The following is a 20,826-nucleotide window of genomic DNA, read 5'->3' as shown; positions in this document are numbered from 1 at the left end:
AATTTTGTTTCTCAGTGTGAATATATAATATCTTGTCTTTGCAGTCTATTCAATTGAATATAAGTTGAAAAGGATTTGCAAATCATTGTATTCTGTTTTTATTTACCATTTACACAACGTGACAACTTCACTGCTTTTGGGTTTTGTAAAAAGGCAAAAAAAAAAAAATGCTAAGAAGTGACTGGTAGTGTACTGCACTGCGCATCATGTGACCAAGAGGACTCCGCCTTTCCAAATTTGACACAAAATGGCTGCCGGCGGGACACAAAATGAATGAAGTGTTTGTACAAAGAGGCACGTTTTGGCTCCATTGTACAGTTCGTAAATAGAAAAAGTCGAGGTTCCACTGAAGTTTTATCATTAATATCAATTATCGTTGCATCCCTAATACTATCATCTTCTAAAACAAGTCTCAAGAAAAAGCACAACAATGTGCAGAGTTTGCGGTTGAAGTGCGTGGTTCACTCAACAGGCGCTGGAAATAAATGCAGATGTTTGTCACGCCTGACACCACTTACAGGATGTGCGTCTCCGTTAACACGTGTGATAAGTCCCATCCTCCCACCTGCCCTCTGAGTCACGTTCCATCGCCAACGCCTGTCACTCGGCGCTGTCAGCTGCCACCTCGCCTCAAGCCAACGCGGCGGGCGCGGGCGGCGAAGAATACGGGAGCAAGTAAATGCAGCTTCCTCTCCCAACAGTAGACTGCTTTATTATGGTACGTAATGGACTTGTGCAGTCTTTAAGTTATTTGGTGGCATTCTAACATGATGCAGTAAGTTGAATGATGCAGACACGCTTGTTACTGGATACTTTCTAAGATGGTTCTGTCTTAAAACGTAATATGCATCTATAATTATTCAACACTTGTTTATTTTGACAAGTGTTTAAGGACACATTTTTACTTATGTCTAGCTCATGTGCTATCGTGTGCTTAGCTGTTGTGTAGCTGCTACCTTCTAGTAGCCTATAGCCAGGCGTGCGTATCTTTTGTAAATGACTTTAGTAAAACAGAAGAAACTGTGTGCTTATTGGGGGACATTTAAATGTTAACTGTTCAGCTTTGCTCAAGTCAACACGCTGCGGGACTGCTTGTATCACACATGATATCACACACAAGTAAACACGCTGCAGTACTGCTTGAATCACACATGATATCACACAAGTAAACACTCTGCAAGAGTGCTTGTATTGCACTTGATATTACACACAAATAAACACTCTGCAAGACTGCCGCTATTGCACATGATATCGCACACAAGTAAACATGCTGCAGGACTGCTTGTATCACACATCGTATCACACACACAAGCAAACATACTGCAGCACTACTTGTATCACACATGATATCACACACAAGTAAACATGTTGCAGGACTACTTGTATCACACATGATATCACACACAAGTAAACACTCTGCAAGACTGTTGCTATTGCACATTATATCGCACACAAGTAAACATGCTGCAGGACTGCTTGTATCACACATCGTATCACACACAAGTAAACATACTGCAGGACTACTTGTATCACACATGATATCACACACAAGTAAACATGTTGCAGGACTACTTGTATCACACATGATATCACACACAAGTAAACATGTTGCAAGACTACTTGTATCACACACGATATCACACACATGTAAACACTGTGCAGGACTGCCTGTGTCGCACATGATATCACACACAAGTAAACATGTTGCAGGACTACTTGTATCACACATGATATCACACACAAGTAAACATGTTGCAAGACTACTTGTATCACACACGATATCACACACATGTAAACACTGTGCAGGACTGCCTGTGTCGCACATGATATCACACACAAGTAAACACGCTGCCGTACTGCTTGTATCGCACATGATATCACACAGATGTAAACACGCCCCTGGATTGGTTGTATCGCACACAAGTAAACACGCTGCTGGACTGTTTGAAACGCACATGATATCAGAAACATGTGAACACGCCCCTGGATTGCTTGTATCGCACAAGATATCACACACACATGTAATCACGGCCCTGGATTACTTGTATCACACATTATATCGCACACATCTAAACGTGCCCCTGGATTGCTTGTATCGCACAAGATATCACACACAAGTAAACACTCTGCAGTACTGCTTGAATCACACATGATATCACACAAGTAAACACTCTGCAAGAGTGCTTGTATTGCACTTGATATTACACACAAATAAACACTCTGCAAGACTGCCGCTATTGCACATGATATCGCACACAAGTAAACATGCTGCAGGACTGCTTGTATCACACATCGTATCACACACACAAGCAAACATACTGCAGGACTACTTGTATCACACATGATATCACACACAAGTAGACATGTTGCAGGACTACTTGTATCACACATGATATCACACACAAGTAAACACTCTGCAAGACTGCTGCTATTGCACATTATATCGCACACAAGTAAACATGCTGCAGGACTGCTTGTATCACACATCGTATCACACACAAGTAAACATACTGCAGGACTACTTGTATCACACATGATATCACACACAAGAAAACATGTTGCAGGACTACTTGTATCACACATGATATCACACACAAGTAAACATGTTGCAAGACTACTTGTATCACACACGATATCACACACATGTAAACACTGTGCAGGACTGCCTGTGTCGCACATGATATCACACACAAGTAAACACGCTGCCGTACTGCTTGTATCGCACATGATATCACACAGATGTAAACACGCCCCTGGATTGGTTGTATCGCACACAAGTAAACACGCTGCTGGACTGTTTGAAACGCACATGATATCAGAAACATGTGAACACGCCCCTGGATTGCTTGTATCGCACAAGATATCACACACACATGTAATCACGGCCCTGGATTACTTGTATCACACATTATATCGCACACATCTAAACGCGCCCCTGGATTGCTTGTATCGCACAAGATATCACACACAAGTAAACACTCTGCAGTACTGCTTGAATCACACATGATATCACACAAGTAAACACTCTGCAAGAGTGCTTGTATTGCACTTGATATTACACACAAATAAACACTCTGCAAGACTGCCGCTATTGCACATGATATTGCACACAAGTAAACATGCTGCAGGACTGCTTGTATCACACATCGTATCACACACACAAGCAAACATACTGCAGGACTACTTGTATCACACATGATATCACACACAAGTAAACATGTTGCAGGACTACTTGTATCACACATGATATCACACACAAGTAAACACTCTGCAAGACTGCTGCTATTGCACATTATATCGCACACAAGTAAACATGCTGCAGGACTGCTTGTATCACACATCGTATCACACACAAGTAAACATACTGCGGGACTACATGTATCACACATGATATCACACACAAGTAAACATGTTGCAGGACTACTTGTATCACACATGATATCACACACAAGTAAACACGTTGCAAGACTACTTGTATCACACACGATATCACACTCATGTAAACTCTGTGCAGGACTGCTTGTATCGCACATGATTTTGCACACAATTAAACACGCTGCAGGACTGCCTGTGTCGCACATGATATCACACACACGTAAACACGCTGCCGTACTGCTTGTATCGCACATGATATCACACACATGTAAACACGCCCCTGGATTGGTTGTATCGCACACAAGTAAACACGCTGCTGGCCTGTTTGAAACGCACATGATATCAGAAACATGTGAACACGCCCCTGGATTGCTTGTATCGCACAATATATCACACACACATGTAATCACGGCCCTGGATTACTTGTAACGCACATTATATCGCACACATGTAAACGTGCCCCTGGATTGCTTGTATCGCACAAGATATCACACACAAGTAAACACTCTGCAGGACTGCTTGTGTCGCACATGATATCGCACACAAGTAAACACTCTGCAGGACTGCCTGTATCGCACATGATATCGCACACAAGTAAACACGCTGCAGCACTACTTGTATCGCACACAAGTAAACACGCTGCAGGACTGCCTGTGTCGCACATGATATCACACACAAGTAAACACGCTGCAGGACTGCCTGTATCGCACATGATATCACACAAATGTAAATACGCCCCTGGATTGCTTGTATCGCACACATGTAAACATGCTGCAGGACTGCCTGTATCGCAAATGATATCACACACAAGTAAACACGCCCCTGGATTGCTTGTATCACACAAGATATCACACACACATGTAATCACGCCCCTGGATTGCTAGTATCGCACATTATATCGCACACATGTAAACACGCTGCTGGACTGCTTGTAACACACATGATATCACAAACGTGTAAACACGCTCCTGGATTGCTTGTATCGCACAAGATATCACACACACATACATTCACGCCCCTGGATTGCTTGTATTACACATTATATCGCACACATGTAAACGCGCCCCTAGGTTGCTTGTATCGCACAAAATATCACACACAAGTAAACACTCTGCAGGACTACTTGTATCGCACATGATTTTACACACATGTAAACGCGCCCCTGGATTGATTGTATCGCACACGATATCACACACAGGTAAACACTCTGCAGGACTGCTTGTATCACACACAAGTAAACACGCTGCAGGACTGCCTGTATCACACATGATATCACAAGTAAACACGCCACAGACTGCTTCTATCGCACATGAATATCACACAAATGTAACACGCTGCCGTACTGCTTGTATCGCACATGATATCACACACATGTAATCACGGTTCTGGATTACTTGTATCGCACATTATATCGCGCACATGTAAACATGCCCCTGATATCGCACACAAGTAAACACTCTGCAGGACTGCTTGTATCGCACATGATATCGCACACAAGTAAACACTCTGCAGGACTGCCTGTATCTCACATGATATCACACACAAGTAAACACGCTGCAGCACTACTTGTATCGCACACAAGTAAACACGCTGCAGGACTGCCTGTATCGCACATGAATATCACACAAATGTAACACGCTGCCGTACTGCTTGTATCGCACATGATACCACACACATGTAAACACGCCCCTGGATTGCTTGTATCGCACACATGTAAACACGCTGCTGGACTGCTTGTAACGCACATGATATCACAAACATGTAAACACACCCCTGGATTGGTTGTATTGCACAAGATATGACACACACATGTAATCACGCCCCTGGATTTCTTGTATAGCACATTATATCGCACACATGTAAACACGCTGCTGGACTGCTTGTAACACACATGATATCACACACATGTAAACGCGCCCCTGGATTGCTTGTATCACACAAGATATCACACAAATAAACACTCTGCAAGACTGCTGCTATTGCACATGATATCACACACAAGTAAACATGCGGCAGGACTGATCGTATCACACATCGTATCACACACACAAGTAAACATACTGCAGGACTACTTGTATCACACATGATATCACACACAAGTAAACATGTTGCAGGACTACTTGTATCGCACATGATATCACACACATGTAAATGCGCCCCTGGATTGCTTGTATCGCACAAGATATCACACAAGTAAACAGTCTGCAGGAGTGCTTGTATTGCACTTGATATTACACACAAATAAACACTCTGCAAGACTGCTGCTATTGCACATGATATCACACACAAGTAAACATGCGGCAGGACTGCTCGTATCACACATCGTATCACACACACAAGTAAACATACTGCAGGACTACTTGTATCACACACAAGTAAACATGTTGCAGGACTACTTGTATCACACATGATATCACACACAAGTAAACACTCTGCAGGACTGCTTGTATCGCACAAGATATCACACACATGTAAACGCGCCCCTGGATTGCTTGTATCGCACAAGATATCACACTAGTAAACACTCTGCAGGAGTGCTTGTATTGCACTTGATATTACACACAAATAAACACTCTGCGAGACTGCCACTATGGCACATGATATCGCACACAAGTAAACATGCTGCAGGACTGCTTGTATCACACATCGTATCACACACACAAGTAAACATACTGCAGGACTACTTGTATCACACACAAGTAAACATGTTGCAGGACTACTTGTATCACACATGATATCACACACAAGTAAACACTCTGCAGGACTGCTTGTATCGCACAAGATATCACACACATGTAAACGCGCCCCTGGATTGCTTGTATCGCACAAGATATCACACACAAGTAAACACTCTGTTGGACTGCTTGTATCGCACATGATATCCCACACGTTTAAAAAAATAATAATAATGCACTTTGTGAAAGTCAAAGTATAGTATTTCCCATAGTTGTAGCGGGTATCAGGATTATCTCAGGGAGAGCATGTCCCAAATCCCAAGCTGTTTTGAGGCATGTTAAAAAAAATAATGCACTTTGTGACTTCAATATTAAATATGGCAGTGCCATGTTGGCATTTGTTTCCATAACTGGAGTTGAAGTTGTTCTCTTATTTTGGAAAACCTTGTTTTTGATTGATTGATTGAAACTTTTATTGGTAGATTGCACAGTACAGTACATATTCCGTACAATTGACCACTAAATGGTAACACCCCAATAAGTTTTTTAACTTGTTTAAGTCGGGTTCACGTTAATCAATTCATGGTAAAGTTACATTGTTTAATGCCTCCAGCGGGGCATCACAACAAAATTAGGCATAATCCATCCATCCATCCATTTTCTACCGCTTGTCCCTTTTGGGGTCGTGGGGGGTGCTGGAGCCTATCTCAGCTGCATTCGGGCGGACGGCTGGGTACACCCTGGACAAGTCGCCACCTCATCGCATAATAATGTGTTATTTCCATGACTGTATATATCAGTATCGGTTGATATCGGAATCAGTAATTAAGAGTTGGACAATATCGGAATATCGGTAAAAAAGCCATTATCGGTCATCTCTAGTCCTGAGGTCAAAAAGGTTAAGAACCCCTGCAATATTCAATGACCCTGCAGCTGGAAATTAGCCTTTGGCTACAATCTGGCACATTAACATTTTATATGTCCATTAACTTCCTATCAGGAGTTTATATATACAAACCCCGTTTCCATATGAGTTGGGAAATTGTGTTAGATGTAAATATAAATGGAATACAATGATTTGCAAATCATTTTCAACCCATATTCAGTTGAATATGCTACAAAGACAACATATTTCATGTTCAAACTGATAAACATTTTTTTTTTCTACTTTCCACTTTGTCAACAAATGCTTGAGCAAATTGTTGAACAGTTTAAGAAAAACCTTTCTCAACCAGCTATTGCAAGGAATTTAGGGATTTCACCATCTACGGTCCGTAATATCATCAAAGGGTTCAGAGAATCTGGACAAATTACTGCACGTAAGCAGCTAAGCCTGTGACCTTCGATCCCTCAGGCTGTACCGCATCAACAAGCGACATCAGTGTGTAAAGGATATCACCACATGGGCTCAGGAACACTTCAGAAACCCACTGTCAGTAACTACAGTTGGTCGCTACATCTGTAAGTGCAAGTTAAAGGCCTACTGAAATGAATTTTTTTTATTTAAACGGGGATAGCAGATCTATTCTATGTGTCATACTTGATCATTTCGCGATATTGCCATATTTTTGCTGAAAGGATTTAGTATAGAACAACGACGATAAAGATTGCAACTTTTGGTATCTGATAAAAAAAAGGCTTGCCCCTACCGGAAGTAGCGTGACGTAGTCAGTTGAACATATACGCAAAGTTCCCTATTGTTTACAATGATGGCCGCATGAAGTGAGAGAGATTCGGACCGAGAAAGCGACAATTTCCCCATTAATTTGAGCGAGGATGAAAGATTTGTGGATGAGTAAAGTGCAAGTGAAGGACTAGTGGGGAGTTGAAGCTATTCAGATAGGGAAGATGCTGTGAGAGCCGGGGGTGACCTGATATTCAGCTGGGAATGACTACAACAGTAAATAAACACAAGACATATATATACTCTATTAGCCACAACACAACCAGGCTTATATTTAATATGCCACAAATTAATCCTGCATAAAAACACCTGCGTGTTTGTTATGCTAGCTCCTAGCTCCTCTGCTAGCTCCATAGAACACGCCAATACAATTCAAACACCTGATCAACACACACAATCACTCAGCCCAAAAGACCGTTCACCTAACCCAAGGTTCATAAAGCTTATATATTTTTAAAAAGTTACGTACGTGACGCGCACATACGGTCAAGCTATCAAATGTTTAGCAGCCAAGGCTGCATACTCACGGTACCTGATATTCAGCTGGGAATGACTACAACAGTAAATAAACACAAGACATATATATACTCTATTAGCCACAACACAACCAGGCTTATATTTAATATGCCACAAATTAATCCTGCATAAAAACACCTGCGTGTTTGTTACGCTAGCTCCTAGCTCCTCTGCTAGCTCCTAGCTCCGTAGAACACGCCAATACAATTCAAACACCTGATCAACACACACAATCACTCAGCCCAAAAGACCGTTCACCTAACCCAAGGTTCATAAAGCTTATATATTTTTAAAAAGTTACGTACGTGACGCGCACATACGGTCAAGCTATCAAATGTTTGGCAGCCAAGGCTGCATACTCACGGTACCTGATATTCAGCTGGGAATGACTACAACAGTAAATAAACACAAGACATATATATACTCTATTAGCCACAACACAACCAGGCTTATATTTAATATGCCACAAATTAATCCTGCATAAAAACACCTGCGTGTTTGTTATGCTAGCTCCTAGCTCCTATGCTAGCTCCTAGCTCCATAGAACACGCCAATACAATTCAAACACCTGATCAACACACACAATCACTCAGCCCAAAAGACCGTTCACCTAACCCAAGGTTCATAAAGCTTATATATTTTAAAAAAGTTACGTACATACGCAAAAAAAAGTTGCGCACATACGGTCAAGCGATCAAATGTTTAGAAGCCAAAGCTGCATACTCACAGTAGCACGTCTGCGTCTTTGTCATCCAAATCAAAGTAATCCTGGTAAGAGTCTGTGTTGTCCCAGTTCTCTACAGGCGTCTGTGTACCGAAGTCAAAAGTCCTCCTGGTTAGAGTCTCTGTTATCCGAGTTCTTCCATCTTGACTGCATCTTCCGGGAATGTAAACAAAGAAGCGCCGGCTGTGTACTGTTGTTGCTGACTACGTTCGAAAAATACGTCCATTTCGCACCGACAACTTTCTTCTTTGCTTGCTCAGCTTCCTTCTCCATAATGCAATGAACATGATTGCAACAGATTCACGAACACAGATGTCCAGAATACTGTGGAATTATGAAATGAAAACAGAGCTTTTTCGTATTGGCTTCAATGTGGAAGGCATATCCGTGTTCCCCGGGTTACGTCACGCGCATACGTCATCCTCAGAGGCGTTTCGAACCGGAAGTTTAGCGGCAAATTTAAAATGTCACTTTATAAGTTAATCCGGCCGTATTGGCATGTGTTATAATGTTAAGATTTCATCATTGATATATAAACTATCAGACTGCGTGGTCGGTAGTAGTGGGTTTCAGTAGGCCTTTAAAACTCTCCCATGCAAGGCGAAAACCGTTTATCAACAACACCCAGAAACGCCGTCGGCTTCGCTGGGCCTGAGCTCATCTAAGATGGACTGATACAAAGTGGAAAAGTGTTCTGTGGTCTGAAGAGTCCACATTTCAAATTGTTTTTGGAAACTGTGAACGTCGTGTCCTCCGGACCAAAGAGGAAAAGAACCATCCGGATTGTTATAAGTGTAAAGTTGAAAAGCCAGCATCTGTGATGGTATGGGGGTGTATTAGTGCCCAAGACATGGGTAACTTACACATCTGTGAAGGCGCCATTAATGCTGAAAGGTACATACAGGTTTTGGAGCAACAAATGTTGCCATCCAAGCAACGTTACCATGGACGCCCCTGCTTATTTCAGCAAGACAATGCCAAGCCACGTGTTACATCAACGTGGCTTCTTAGTAAAAGAGTGCGGGTACTAGACTGGCCTGCCTGTAGTCCAGACCTGTCTCCCATTGAAAATGTGTGGCGCATTATGAAGCCTAAAATACCACAACGGACTGTTGAACAATTTAAGCTGTACATCAAGCAAGAATGGGAAAGAATTCCACCTGAGAAGCTTCAAAAATGTGTCTCCTCAGTTCCCAAACGTTTACTGAGTGTTGTTAAAAGGAAAAGCCATGTAACACAGTGGTGAACATGCCCTTTCCCAACTACTTTGGCACGTGTTGCAGCCATGAAATTCTAAGTTAATTATTATTTGCAAAAAAAAAATAAAGTTTATGAGTTTGAACATCAAATTTCTTTGTAGTGCATTCAATTGAATATGGGTTGAAAAGGATTTGCAAATCATTGTATTCCGTTTATATTTACATGTAACACAATTTCCCAACTCATATGGAAACGGGGTTTGTACATCTATAAACAAGCTTATTGGTGTGTTTAGTGGGCCAGGCAAAAGTTAAGTTGGAAAAAATGCGGTAGTTTATAAATTAATTCATGTTTCTGTGCGGCCCGGTAACAAATGCGTCACGGACCGGTACCGGTGGTTGGGGACCACCGCTTTAGACAAGGCATGAAAAGGTGTGTTGTGGTGTGTTCCAGGCGACAGACAGCGGAAGAGCGGGAGGCGGAGAGGCAGCAGGCCAACCGGCTGATGCTGCAGCTCCAGCAGGAAGCCTTCCAGAAGACCCTCAGTCAGCCCCTCCAGCCGGACCCTCTGTGCCTGCACAACTCCTCGCTCTACGCCCTGCAGAACCTGCAGCCCTGGGCCGATGACAATAAGGTGACCTCCGTCACCTCTCTGGCAACTGTGGTGTGAATGTGAGCGCGATTGTGGCTTATCCAATCTTCCAGATAAAAGGGGAATGGACACTTTTTTTTTCCCCCCACCAAGGAGCTGTGAGTGTAAATATGTGCTGAGTCCATTTCCTGCCTGACACCACGTTTTCCGCTTTCCCTTCAGCTGACGGTCTAAAGAAGGGAGGATTATCTAACGGACACGCGTGTACATGCCCACCTGTCAAGACTCGCCCCCGCCCCCACCTTCCCTTTTTACGTCTGGAACCTTCGAGAGGACGCAGAGACTTTCTGCACAAAAACCGGTTCCCCTTTTGACTTTGTACAAGGTATAACTGCATGAAGTGCCACAAAGACCATGACGTCATCGCCCGTGCCACACGACGGTCCACTTAAAGGCTCTTTTATATTAAATCATATTGTGACTTTTTCAAAGGCCTCTTTGTGTCTTTTACGCTTCTTGCACACATCAATCCCGGGATCAATCCTCACAATAACAACATGGCGTCTGTTTCTTTGAATATCGTTTGATTTTTAGCGATGGAAATTTTTTTTTTTTTTACTTTTTAAATTTAAAAAATTAAAATTGGAAAAACTAAGTGGTCTACTTTTTGGTGTCGGAAATCAAAAACTTCATCTGTTTGATTTTCAGTTTATATCGAATTCAACAAATATTAATTTTATTTTCATGAATGGCATTTGAAAAAAAAAAAAATGTTTTTTTTTACTTTTTAGATATAAAAAAGAAAATAAATGTTTCCCCTTTTTGATTATACAAAAGAAAATTGCGTTTTGTTTTGTTTCTACTTTTTAAATACAAAAAAAAAATTGGAAAAACTAACAAATATCAACAAATATGAATTTTATTTTCATAATGGCATTTGAAAAAAAACAAACGTTTTTTTTTTTACTTTTTAAATAAATATATATATATATATATATATATATATATATATATATATATATATATATATATATATATATATATATATATATATATATATATATATATATATATATACTGTACATTCATACATATATAAATGTATATATATATATATATATACACATATATATGCATATATACATATATATATATATATATAAATGTATATATACATATATATATATATATATATATATATATATATATATACATATATATATATATATAAATGTATATATACATATATACATATATATATATATATATATATATATATATATATATATATATATATAAATATATATATATATATATATACTACCGTTCAAAAGTTTGGGGTCACATTAAAATGGCCTTATTTTTGAAGGAAAAGCACTGTACTTTTCAATGAAGATAACTTTAAACTAGTCTTAACTTTAAAGAAATACACTCTATACATTGCTAATGTGGTAAATGACTATTCTAGCTGCAAATGTCTGGGTTTTGGTGCAATATCTACATAGGTGTATAGAGGCCCATTTCCAGCAACTATCACTCCAGTGTTCTAATAGTACAATGTGTTTGCTCATTGGCTCAGAAGGCTAGTTGATGATTAGAAAACCCTTGTGCAATCATGTTCACACATCTGAAAACAGTTTAGCTTGTTACAGAAGCTACAAAACTGACCTTCCTTTGAACAGATTGAGTTTCTGGAGCATCACATTTGTGGGGTCAATTAAACGCTCAAAATGGCCAGAAAAAGAGAACTTTCATCTGAAACTCGACAGTCTATTCTTGTTCTTAGAAATGAAGGCTATTCCACAAAATTGTTTTGGTGACCCCAAACTTTTGAACGGTAGTGTATATATATATATATATAAATTCAATTTTTAAATATAAAAAATACAATTCTTTTTTTTTTTTACTTTTTAACTACAAAAAATAAAATAGGAAAAACTAAGTGGTCTACTTTTTGGTGTCAGAGAGCAAAAACTTAATCTGTTTGATTTTCAGTTCATATCGAACTCAACTAATATTAATTATTTTCATGAATGGCATTTGAAAAACAAAAAAACATTTTTTTTCCTCTTTAAATATATAAAGAAAACCCTTTTTTCCCGTTTTTAAATATAAAAAAGAAAATACTTTAGTTTTTCCTTTTTAAATGTAAAAAATAAAATTATATTTTTTTTACTTTTTAAATACAAAAAAAGAAAATTTGCAAATCTAACAAATATTAACAAATATGAATTTTATTTTTATGAATGGCACTTGAAAAACTAAAAAAACATTTTTTTTAAAACTTTTTAAATATATAAAAGAAAATACTTTTTTTCCATTTTTAAATATAAAAAAGAAAATTGCATTTTTGCTTTTAAATATTAAAAAGAAAATTGGAAAAACTAAGTGTTCTACTTTTTAGTTTCAAAGAGCAAAAACGTCATCTGAAAAACGGTTTGGTTTTCAATTTATATCCAACTCAACAAATATTTATTTTATTGTCATTAATGGCATTTGAATTTTTTTTTTTTAAAAAAAGGTGTTTTTTTAACTTTTAAAATATGAAAAAAAAAAAAATCGTAAAACGTTTTGATATTCAATGTATATACTTAACAAATATTACTTTGGTTTTATTTTAATTAATGAAATTTGAATTTAATAAAAAAAACAAAGAAAACCAAAGTGTTCTTTTCTTGGTGTCAAAGAGCAATATCGACATCTGACGTTTTGATTTTCAATAGATATTTAATTAAAAATTATTTAAATAATTAAATCAAATGTTCTTTCAATGAATGGAAATTCATTACTTTTTAAATACAGAAAATGGAATTGGAAAAACAAAGTGTTACTTTGTTGGTTTTTAAAGAGCAAAAACTTCATCTAAAATTCTTAGATTTTCAATTTTTAAATTTCAAAAAATAACAATTTTGTTTTATTTTCAGGAATGGCATTTGAAAAACAAAAAAACAAGAAAAGTTTTTTTTTTACATTTTGAATTAAAAAAAATGGAAAAACAAAGTGTTACACTTTTTTGGTGTCAGACAGCAAAAACTTTATCTAATAACGTTTTGATATTCAATTTATATTTAACTTAACAAATGTTACTTTTTATTTTCATGGATGGAATTTTTATTTAATTTTAAAATACAAAAAAAGAAAATTGAAAAACAAAGCGTTCTTTTTTGGTGTCGAAGAGCAATACATCTGAAGTTTTGATTTTAAATGTATAATTAAATTTTTTTGAATAATTACATTTAAAAAAAAAAAGGTTCTTTTTTTTACTTTTTAAAAATAAAAAAAATTTGGATAAACAAAATGTTCTACTTTTTTGGTGTCAAAGACCAAAACTATATTCAACTTAAATATTACTTCCAAGAAAAATTCCTAGTTTGTGAACTCGTTCTCAAACAATGGCAATAAAACTATTCTGATTCTGACTTTTATTTTATTTTCATGAATGGAATTTGTATTTATTTTCTAAATAAATAAAAACAATCAAAAAACAAAACATTATTTTCTGGTGTCGCAGAGCAATATATCAACATCTGACGTTTTGATTTTTTATTTATATTTAATTTGAATTTTTTCAATAATTAAATAACATTTTCTTTTAATGAATGGAAATTGTTAAAGAAAAAAATAATACATTTAATTTTTTTTTTAACCATCCATCCATCTATCCATACATACATACATCTTCCTCCTTCTTCTTCTTTCTTCAATTATTTTTCAAATAATTAAGTTTAATTTTCTTTTAATAAATGGAAATTGATAAAGGAAAAAAAAACTACACTTTTTTTTTTTACTTTTTAAATAGGAAAAATAAAATTATTCTACCTTTTTGGTAACCTGACTCTCGCCAGATCCTTGTAGTTTGCTGAGCTCCACATTCAAGTCGCTTTCTGACAGTTGCTTCAGGATGCGCCGTTTTGTGAGCGGTCTTATTTACGTGGCTTACCTTCGGCAGCGTCTTCTCCCCGTCATCTTTGTTGTAGCGGTGTAGCGTGCAAGGACGGGAGTGGAAGAAGTGTCAAAAGATGGATCTAACTGTTTTAATGACATTCAGACTTTACTTCAATCAATAACGGAGCAGCATCTCCTCATCCGGAAACCACAAGTCCCGTGAAAAACCGTCCAACCGGAACTCTCTAATAACTAAAGTTCCTTGGGTGATAATGTAAACTCACTACACCGGTATGTTTTAGCGCTTTCATGGCGAGTTTACTGACAAATATAAGTAAGAACTTTACACTACTTTATATTAGAAATGGCAACAGCGGAGGATGAATGTCCCATAACAGATTCCGATCTAACAAAGGTCTTAACTCATTCTCTTTTTATGCCACATCAATATGGAATGCATCTCTATCCTCCTTCAAAACCGCACTAAAACAACACTTCCAGGCAACTTCAACCCTAAACTAACACCCTCCCGTCCTCATCATACCTCTTTGGATTGTAAATAATCAAATGTAAATAACCAAATGTAGACACTTTTTCTTATACTTTCTGATCTCTCTCTCTGTGTCCACTACTTGCTGTACATATCCTACCAAGTCAGTCCTACACTGTTCCAATGTCCATTTCTCTGATGATGCAATTGTTGATGACCGAAGTGTTGATACCAACTAGGGCTGCAACAACTAATCGATTAAATCGATTAAAATCGATTACCAAAATAGTTGACGATTAATTTAGTCATCGATTCGTTGGAACTATGCTATGCGCATGCGCGGAGGCTTTTTTTTTTTTTTTTTTTGGTTATTTTTTTGTTGGTTTTTTTTGTTTTATAAACCTTTATTTATAATCTGCAACATTTACAAACAGCTGAGAAACAATAATCAAAATAAGTACAAAAACAGTACAAAACAGCGCCAGGGCGGCGGTGAGGCTATGTCTCATGAGGTGGCGTAAGCTAGCCAATGATGTGTCATGTGCAGCTCACGTGACGACGGCGTCTCCTTTGCTGGAAAAATTCGAAAAATGGCGCAGGAAAACACTACCGATAGTTTAGCGGAGAAACATCTTGAGGTTATTGCTTCAATGGAGAAAAGTGTACGACCTAAGTCGTCAAAAGTGTGGGAACACTTCACTTTAAAGACTTCAAAGAAGACCGTTTCCTGCAAAATGGCACGGAAGTGCAACATTGCTTCTGGAGCACCTGAAGAAGAAAAATGTTGGAGCCATGGATGAAGGGAAGAACTCACAGTACGTAACTTTTTAAGTCCATAGTGGCAACAAGCATTCATGAGTTCAGCTTTTTTGTGAGTAACGTTAAAGTTATGCCTTTGTTGCAACGCGGGGCTGATAATGTGTCTCCGGCACATTTGACTCCGTTTTGAGAGAGAAAACGCACGGTTACCAATTTCGAAATAAACGTAACGGACAGAAATATCTCAGGTTGGTTTCATAATGGATCAATGTAGCCGGGCTGATAAAGCTATATAAATATATTTAGATTTGAGTGACGCTTTAGTATAACTAAACGTTATGAAGGTGCTGGAATATTTCATGCTATTATTCAGAGGCAGCCTAAAATTAATCCTTTATTATTCACAACAGAAACGTGTACAATATCTGATTCAGTTCTGATTAATTAAATTTCTGTGTTATTGTTGGTGTATGCTGCACCCCCAATGTCCACAACATGGTGCCAGTATGCTGTTTTTTTTCAATAAAATACTGGAAAGGATAGAAATGTAGTTTGTCTCTTTTATCCGATTATTAATCGATTAATCGAAGTAATAATCGACAGATTAATCGATTATCAAATTAATCGTTAGTTGCAGCCCTAATACCAACCAAACATTCCCCCCCCACTCCCTCCCTCCATATCCCACACCCCGGATTGTAAATAATGTAAATAATTCAATATATATACTCTGATGATTATCTTGTGTGATGACTGTATTATGAAAATAGTATATATCTGTATCATGAATCAATTTAAGTGGACCCCTTATTCGGGTGTTACCATTTTGTACGGAATATGTACTTCACTGTGCAATCTACTAATAAAAGTTTCAATCAATCAATCAAACAAGAAGATAGAGAAAAAGAAGAAGCTTATCGACTATGGTGTCGGCACGGACTACAAAGGCGGACGCACGCAATTTTTCAGGATTTATGCAGATCCCAAATACAGATCAGCAGGTACCAGAAGGTAAGAAAAGTTGCTTTTGCATAATATTGCGAAACAAAACGCCAGATAATATGTCTTACCTTATACACACACCATAATAATACTCCTATGTTGAAGCACAGTACAATCCACCAAGCGGTGCGGCTTCATAGCTTACCAAAGTCGTACTAAAACATTTTGATAGATTTTGAGCGCCGTGTGTAATGTTCTATATTTTCAATGGAACATACAAAGTGTTGATGTTGTTTACTGGAGTTATTTTGCCATTATGGGTTATATTTGTATAGCGCTTTCTATCTTTTTAAGGAACTCAAAGCGCTTTGACACTATTTCCACATTCACCCATTCACACACACATTCACACACTGATGGCGGGAGCTGCCATGCAAGGTGCTAACCAGGACCCATCAGGAGCAAGGGTGAAGTGTCTTGCTCAAGGACATAACGGACGTGACTAGGTGGTAGAAGGTGGGGATTGAACCAGGAACTCTCAGGTTGCTGGCACAGCCACTATCCCAACTGCACCACACCGTCCCCCAATCATATTGAAGTCTACACGTATCTCTTATGTTTGACTGTCATCTACTGGTCACACTTATCATTACACCATGTACCAAATAAAATAGCTTTGAGGTCGGTAAGCAAAACCAGAATTATTCCGTACATTAGGCACACAGGGTTATAAGGCGCTCTGTCGAGTTTTGAGAAAAATACCTTAATTTAAGTGTAGTCCGGAAAATACGGTAAATGAACAAGTAGATTAATAATCCATCATAATAGGTAGACAAATGATACAATATGTTACTGCATATGTCAGCAGACTAAATTAGGAGCCTTTGTTTGTTTACTTACTAATAAAAGACAAGTTGTCTAGTATGTTCACTATTTTATTTAAGGACACAATTATTATTTGATTGCAATAAGAAACATGTGTTTAATGCATCATAACATTTTATGTTAAAATAAAGCCAATAATGACACTTTTTTCTGCTTCCCTTTATTTTGAAAAGTATCAAAATTAGGGGTGTAACGGTACACAAAAATTTCGGTTCGGTACGTACCTCGGTTTAGAGGTCACGGTTCGGTTCATTTTCGGTACAGTAAGAAAACAACAAAATATACATTTTTTCGTTATTTATCTACCAAATTTGCAAAACCTTCCACCAAAAATATTTTTCTTAGTGGAATATTTGATGTGAAGTAATGGGAACCTTGGTTAGGTCAATAATTCATAATAACATTGATTTTGATTCAATATTATGTTTTGAGCAATGACAGTTTGAAAGAAAAAAAAAACAGCTTTGTTTTATTAGTCAACATTGCAACTTTTTCTGAATTACATTTAACCTTTAAGCTTTTTTAATTCACTTTTGTTATGTTTTTGTTTATTTTAATAGTATTTTTAGAATGTGCCGTGGGCCTTTAAAACATTAGCTGTGGGCCGCACATGGCCACTTTTGACACCCCTGCTATAGATAATAAAAAATTAAATCTGATAAATCTATGGATAAAAAGCATAGCCTGGCGACGCATGCGCGTTTATCATAACTCTCTCGTTCTCTCTGTCTCTGCCCCTCCCTCAAGAATGCTGCTGCGCACACAATTTGTTTTGTTTTCAACCCCTTCTTAACCCTGAACATACATTGAAAATACACGCAACCCTAACTCAAAATACCGGACATTTGAGGCATTTAAGAAACTCCGCCCTGACAGCTCCGCAAAAGAGGACATGTCCGGTGAAAAGAGGACGTATGGTCAGTTTATCGTAGCCCGTTAGCTGCTAGCATGCTGTGTGTTGTGCCTCGGTGTGCATTGTTTACACAACGTGCGTTACGCTACTTAATATGTTCGTGTGGAAACTCGTTCGGTACACCTCCGAACCGAACTGGAACCCCCGTACCGAAACGGTACAATACAAATACACGTACCGTTACACCCCTAATCAAAATACCTGTTGGTACCGGTACCAAAATATGGTATTGGGACAACCCTACTAGTAACGAGCAACTTGAAGTAACGTACTGGATGAACATCTTTTTTATAGAAATCTGTTAAATGTAGGGATGTCCGATAATGGCTTTTTGCCGATATCCGATATTCCGATATTGACCAAACCCTTAATTACCGATACCGATGTCAACCGATACCAATATCAACTGATACTGATATATACAGTCATGGAATTAACACATTATTAGCCTAATTTGGACAACCAGGTATGGTGAAGATAAGGTCCTTTTTTTTTAAAAATCAAAAAATAAAATAAGATAAATAAATTAAAAACATTTTCTTGAATAAAAAAGAAAGTAAAACAATATAAAAACAGTTACATAGAAACTAGTAATTAATGAAAATGAGTAAAATTAACTGTTAAAGGTTAGTACTATTAGTGGACCAGCAGCACGCACAATCATGTGTGCTTACGACTGTATCCCTTGCAGACTGTATTGATATATATTGATATATAATGTAGGAACCAGAATATTAATAACAGAAAGAAACAACCCTTTTGTGTGAATGAGTGTGAATGGGGGAGGGAGGTTTTTTGGGTTGGTGTACTAATTGTAAGTGTATCTTGTGTTTTTTCTGTGGATTTAATAAAAATTAAAAAATTAGAAAAAAAATAAAAATAAAATAAAAACGATACCCATAATAAAAAAAACGATACCGATAATTTCCGATATTACATTTTAAAGCATTTATCGGACATCTCTAGTTAAATGTTTTTATTTTTGCGTAAATCTGCTCGCTAACGAACGTCAATTAAAAAAAACTTGTTAGCGGGAGATTTAGCAGCAAGCTAATGTAACGTTTTCATTGCTGACTTTTTGCACCGACAGTAAACTTCTTTACATTTTGTTACGAAGCGCTGGGAACATTTCTAACAAAATTCTGACATCTGCAGGAAGCGTCGCCACAATTCCAAGCTGCAAAGAAGCATGGTAATCTTCCCCGTGCCAGAGTTGCTGAGGTTAATTAGTTCCTGAGGGTGTTTTTTTTCTCTTGCTGGGATGAAGTCCTCCTCATTTATCTCACTGAACTCCAGCGCGATCATAATTGCTTTACTCCGTGTTCCCTGTTTTCGTCTCCATGTCCTGCGTTTCCACTTCCTGGTGCCCTCGCTTCACCTCGACGTGACACAGGGATCGTTTTACGGCGTGTTGACGCGCGGCTGGAAGCCTCCAGACGGTCCTCCGCGGCCGGCGAAGGGTTTGCGGCGGGGTTGTTCACTGCTGTTGCCATGGCGACCGACAATGAGAAACATCTTTGGCGGCCCGAGCTGAGAACATATTCTCTGGGCGGACTGTAAACTACCGCGGTGTTTGTCATAATTAGCGCCCCGGCGTCGTTGTCAAGGTGACGACGACAAAAACAAGACATCGGGCAGCCGTAAACACCCGTTATCTGTTGGAGATGTTTTTCCAGCCAAGTCATAACAAAGATTAGCGATCTAGAAGGTGCAGTAAACACCTCATTCAGCTTCTTTGCTCGTAAATGAGCCTTCCTCGCTGTAGCCACATCACAACTACATCACCACGGGCGCTCATTTGGAGCAGTCTTGTGCTTGTTATACACAACCGTGGTAAAGATCGGCGGATCTTCAGCCGATCACAAATGAGTAGGGACGGGAATCGAAAACCGGTTCCCGGTTTGTAAATTCCTTGGAATCGCTTGTCAATTTTTTCCCAAACGATTCCCTTAACGCAGGGGTCGGCAATCAAAAGAGCCATATTGGACCAAAAATACAAAAAAACAATCTGTCTGGAGCCGCAAAAAATGAAAATCTTATATATGTTATAATGAAGACAACTAGAGATGTTCGATAATGGCTTTTTTGCCGATATCCGATATGGTCCAACTCTTAATTACCGATTCCGATATCAACCGATACCGATATATACTAGGGGTGTAACCAGGGATGATGTTTGATAAGAA

At 38.1% G+C, this 20,826-nt stretch overlaps 1 protein-coding gene across 2 annotated transcripts in view; it reads left to right on the top strand.

Annotated features, from left to right (window-relative positions):
• The window catches only part of tlx2 (T cell leukemia homeobox 2), a 71,641-nt gene extending 60,128 nt beyond the window's left edge, over window positions 1-11,513 (top strand). Inside the window, exons 4-5 of one of the 2 annotated variants that reach the window (XM_062039806.1) lie at window positions 10,628-10,808; window positions 10,989-11,513. In XM_062039806.1, the coding sequence (XP_061895790.1) occupies window positions 10,628-10,808; window positions 10,989-11,000 (193 nt within the window). In that variant the 3' untranslated portion in view covers window positions 11,001-11,513. Of the gene's footprint in view, window positions 1-10,627; window positions 10,845-10,988 lie in introns of those variants that run through there. The other variant, XM_062039805.1, reaches the window with a different exon arrangement.
• Window positions 11,514-20,826: the final 9,313 nt, after the last annotated feature.

Source organism: Entelurus aequoreus, linkage group LG28 (assembly GCF_033978785.1).
Source record: "Entelurus aequoreus isolate RoL-2023_Sb linkage group LG28, RoL_Eaeq_v1.1, whole genome shotgun sequence".
Taxonomy (NCBI): Eukaryota; Metazoa; Chordata; class Actinopteri; order Syngnathiformes; family Syngnathidae; genus Entelurus; species Entelurus aequoreus.
The sequence above is the reverse complement of the archived record's forward strand: the minus strand, read 5'-3'. Positions and strand labels throughout refer to the sequence as shown.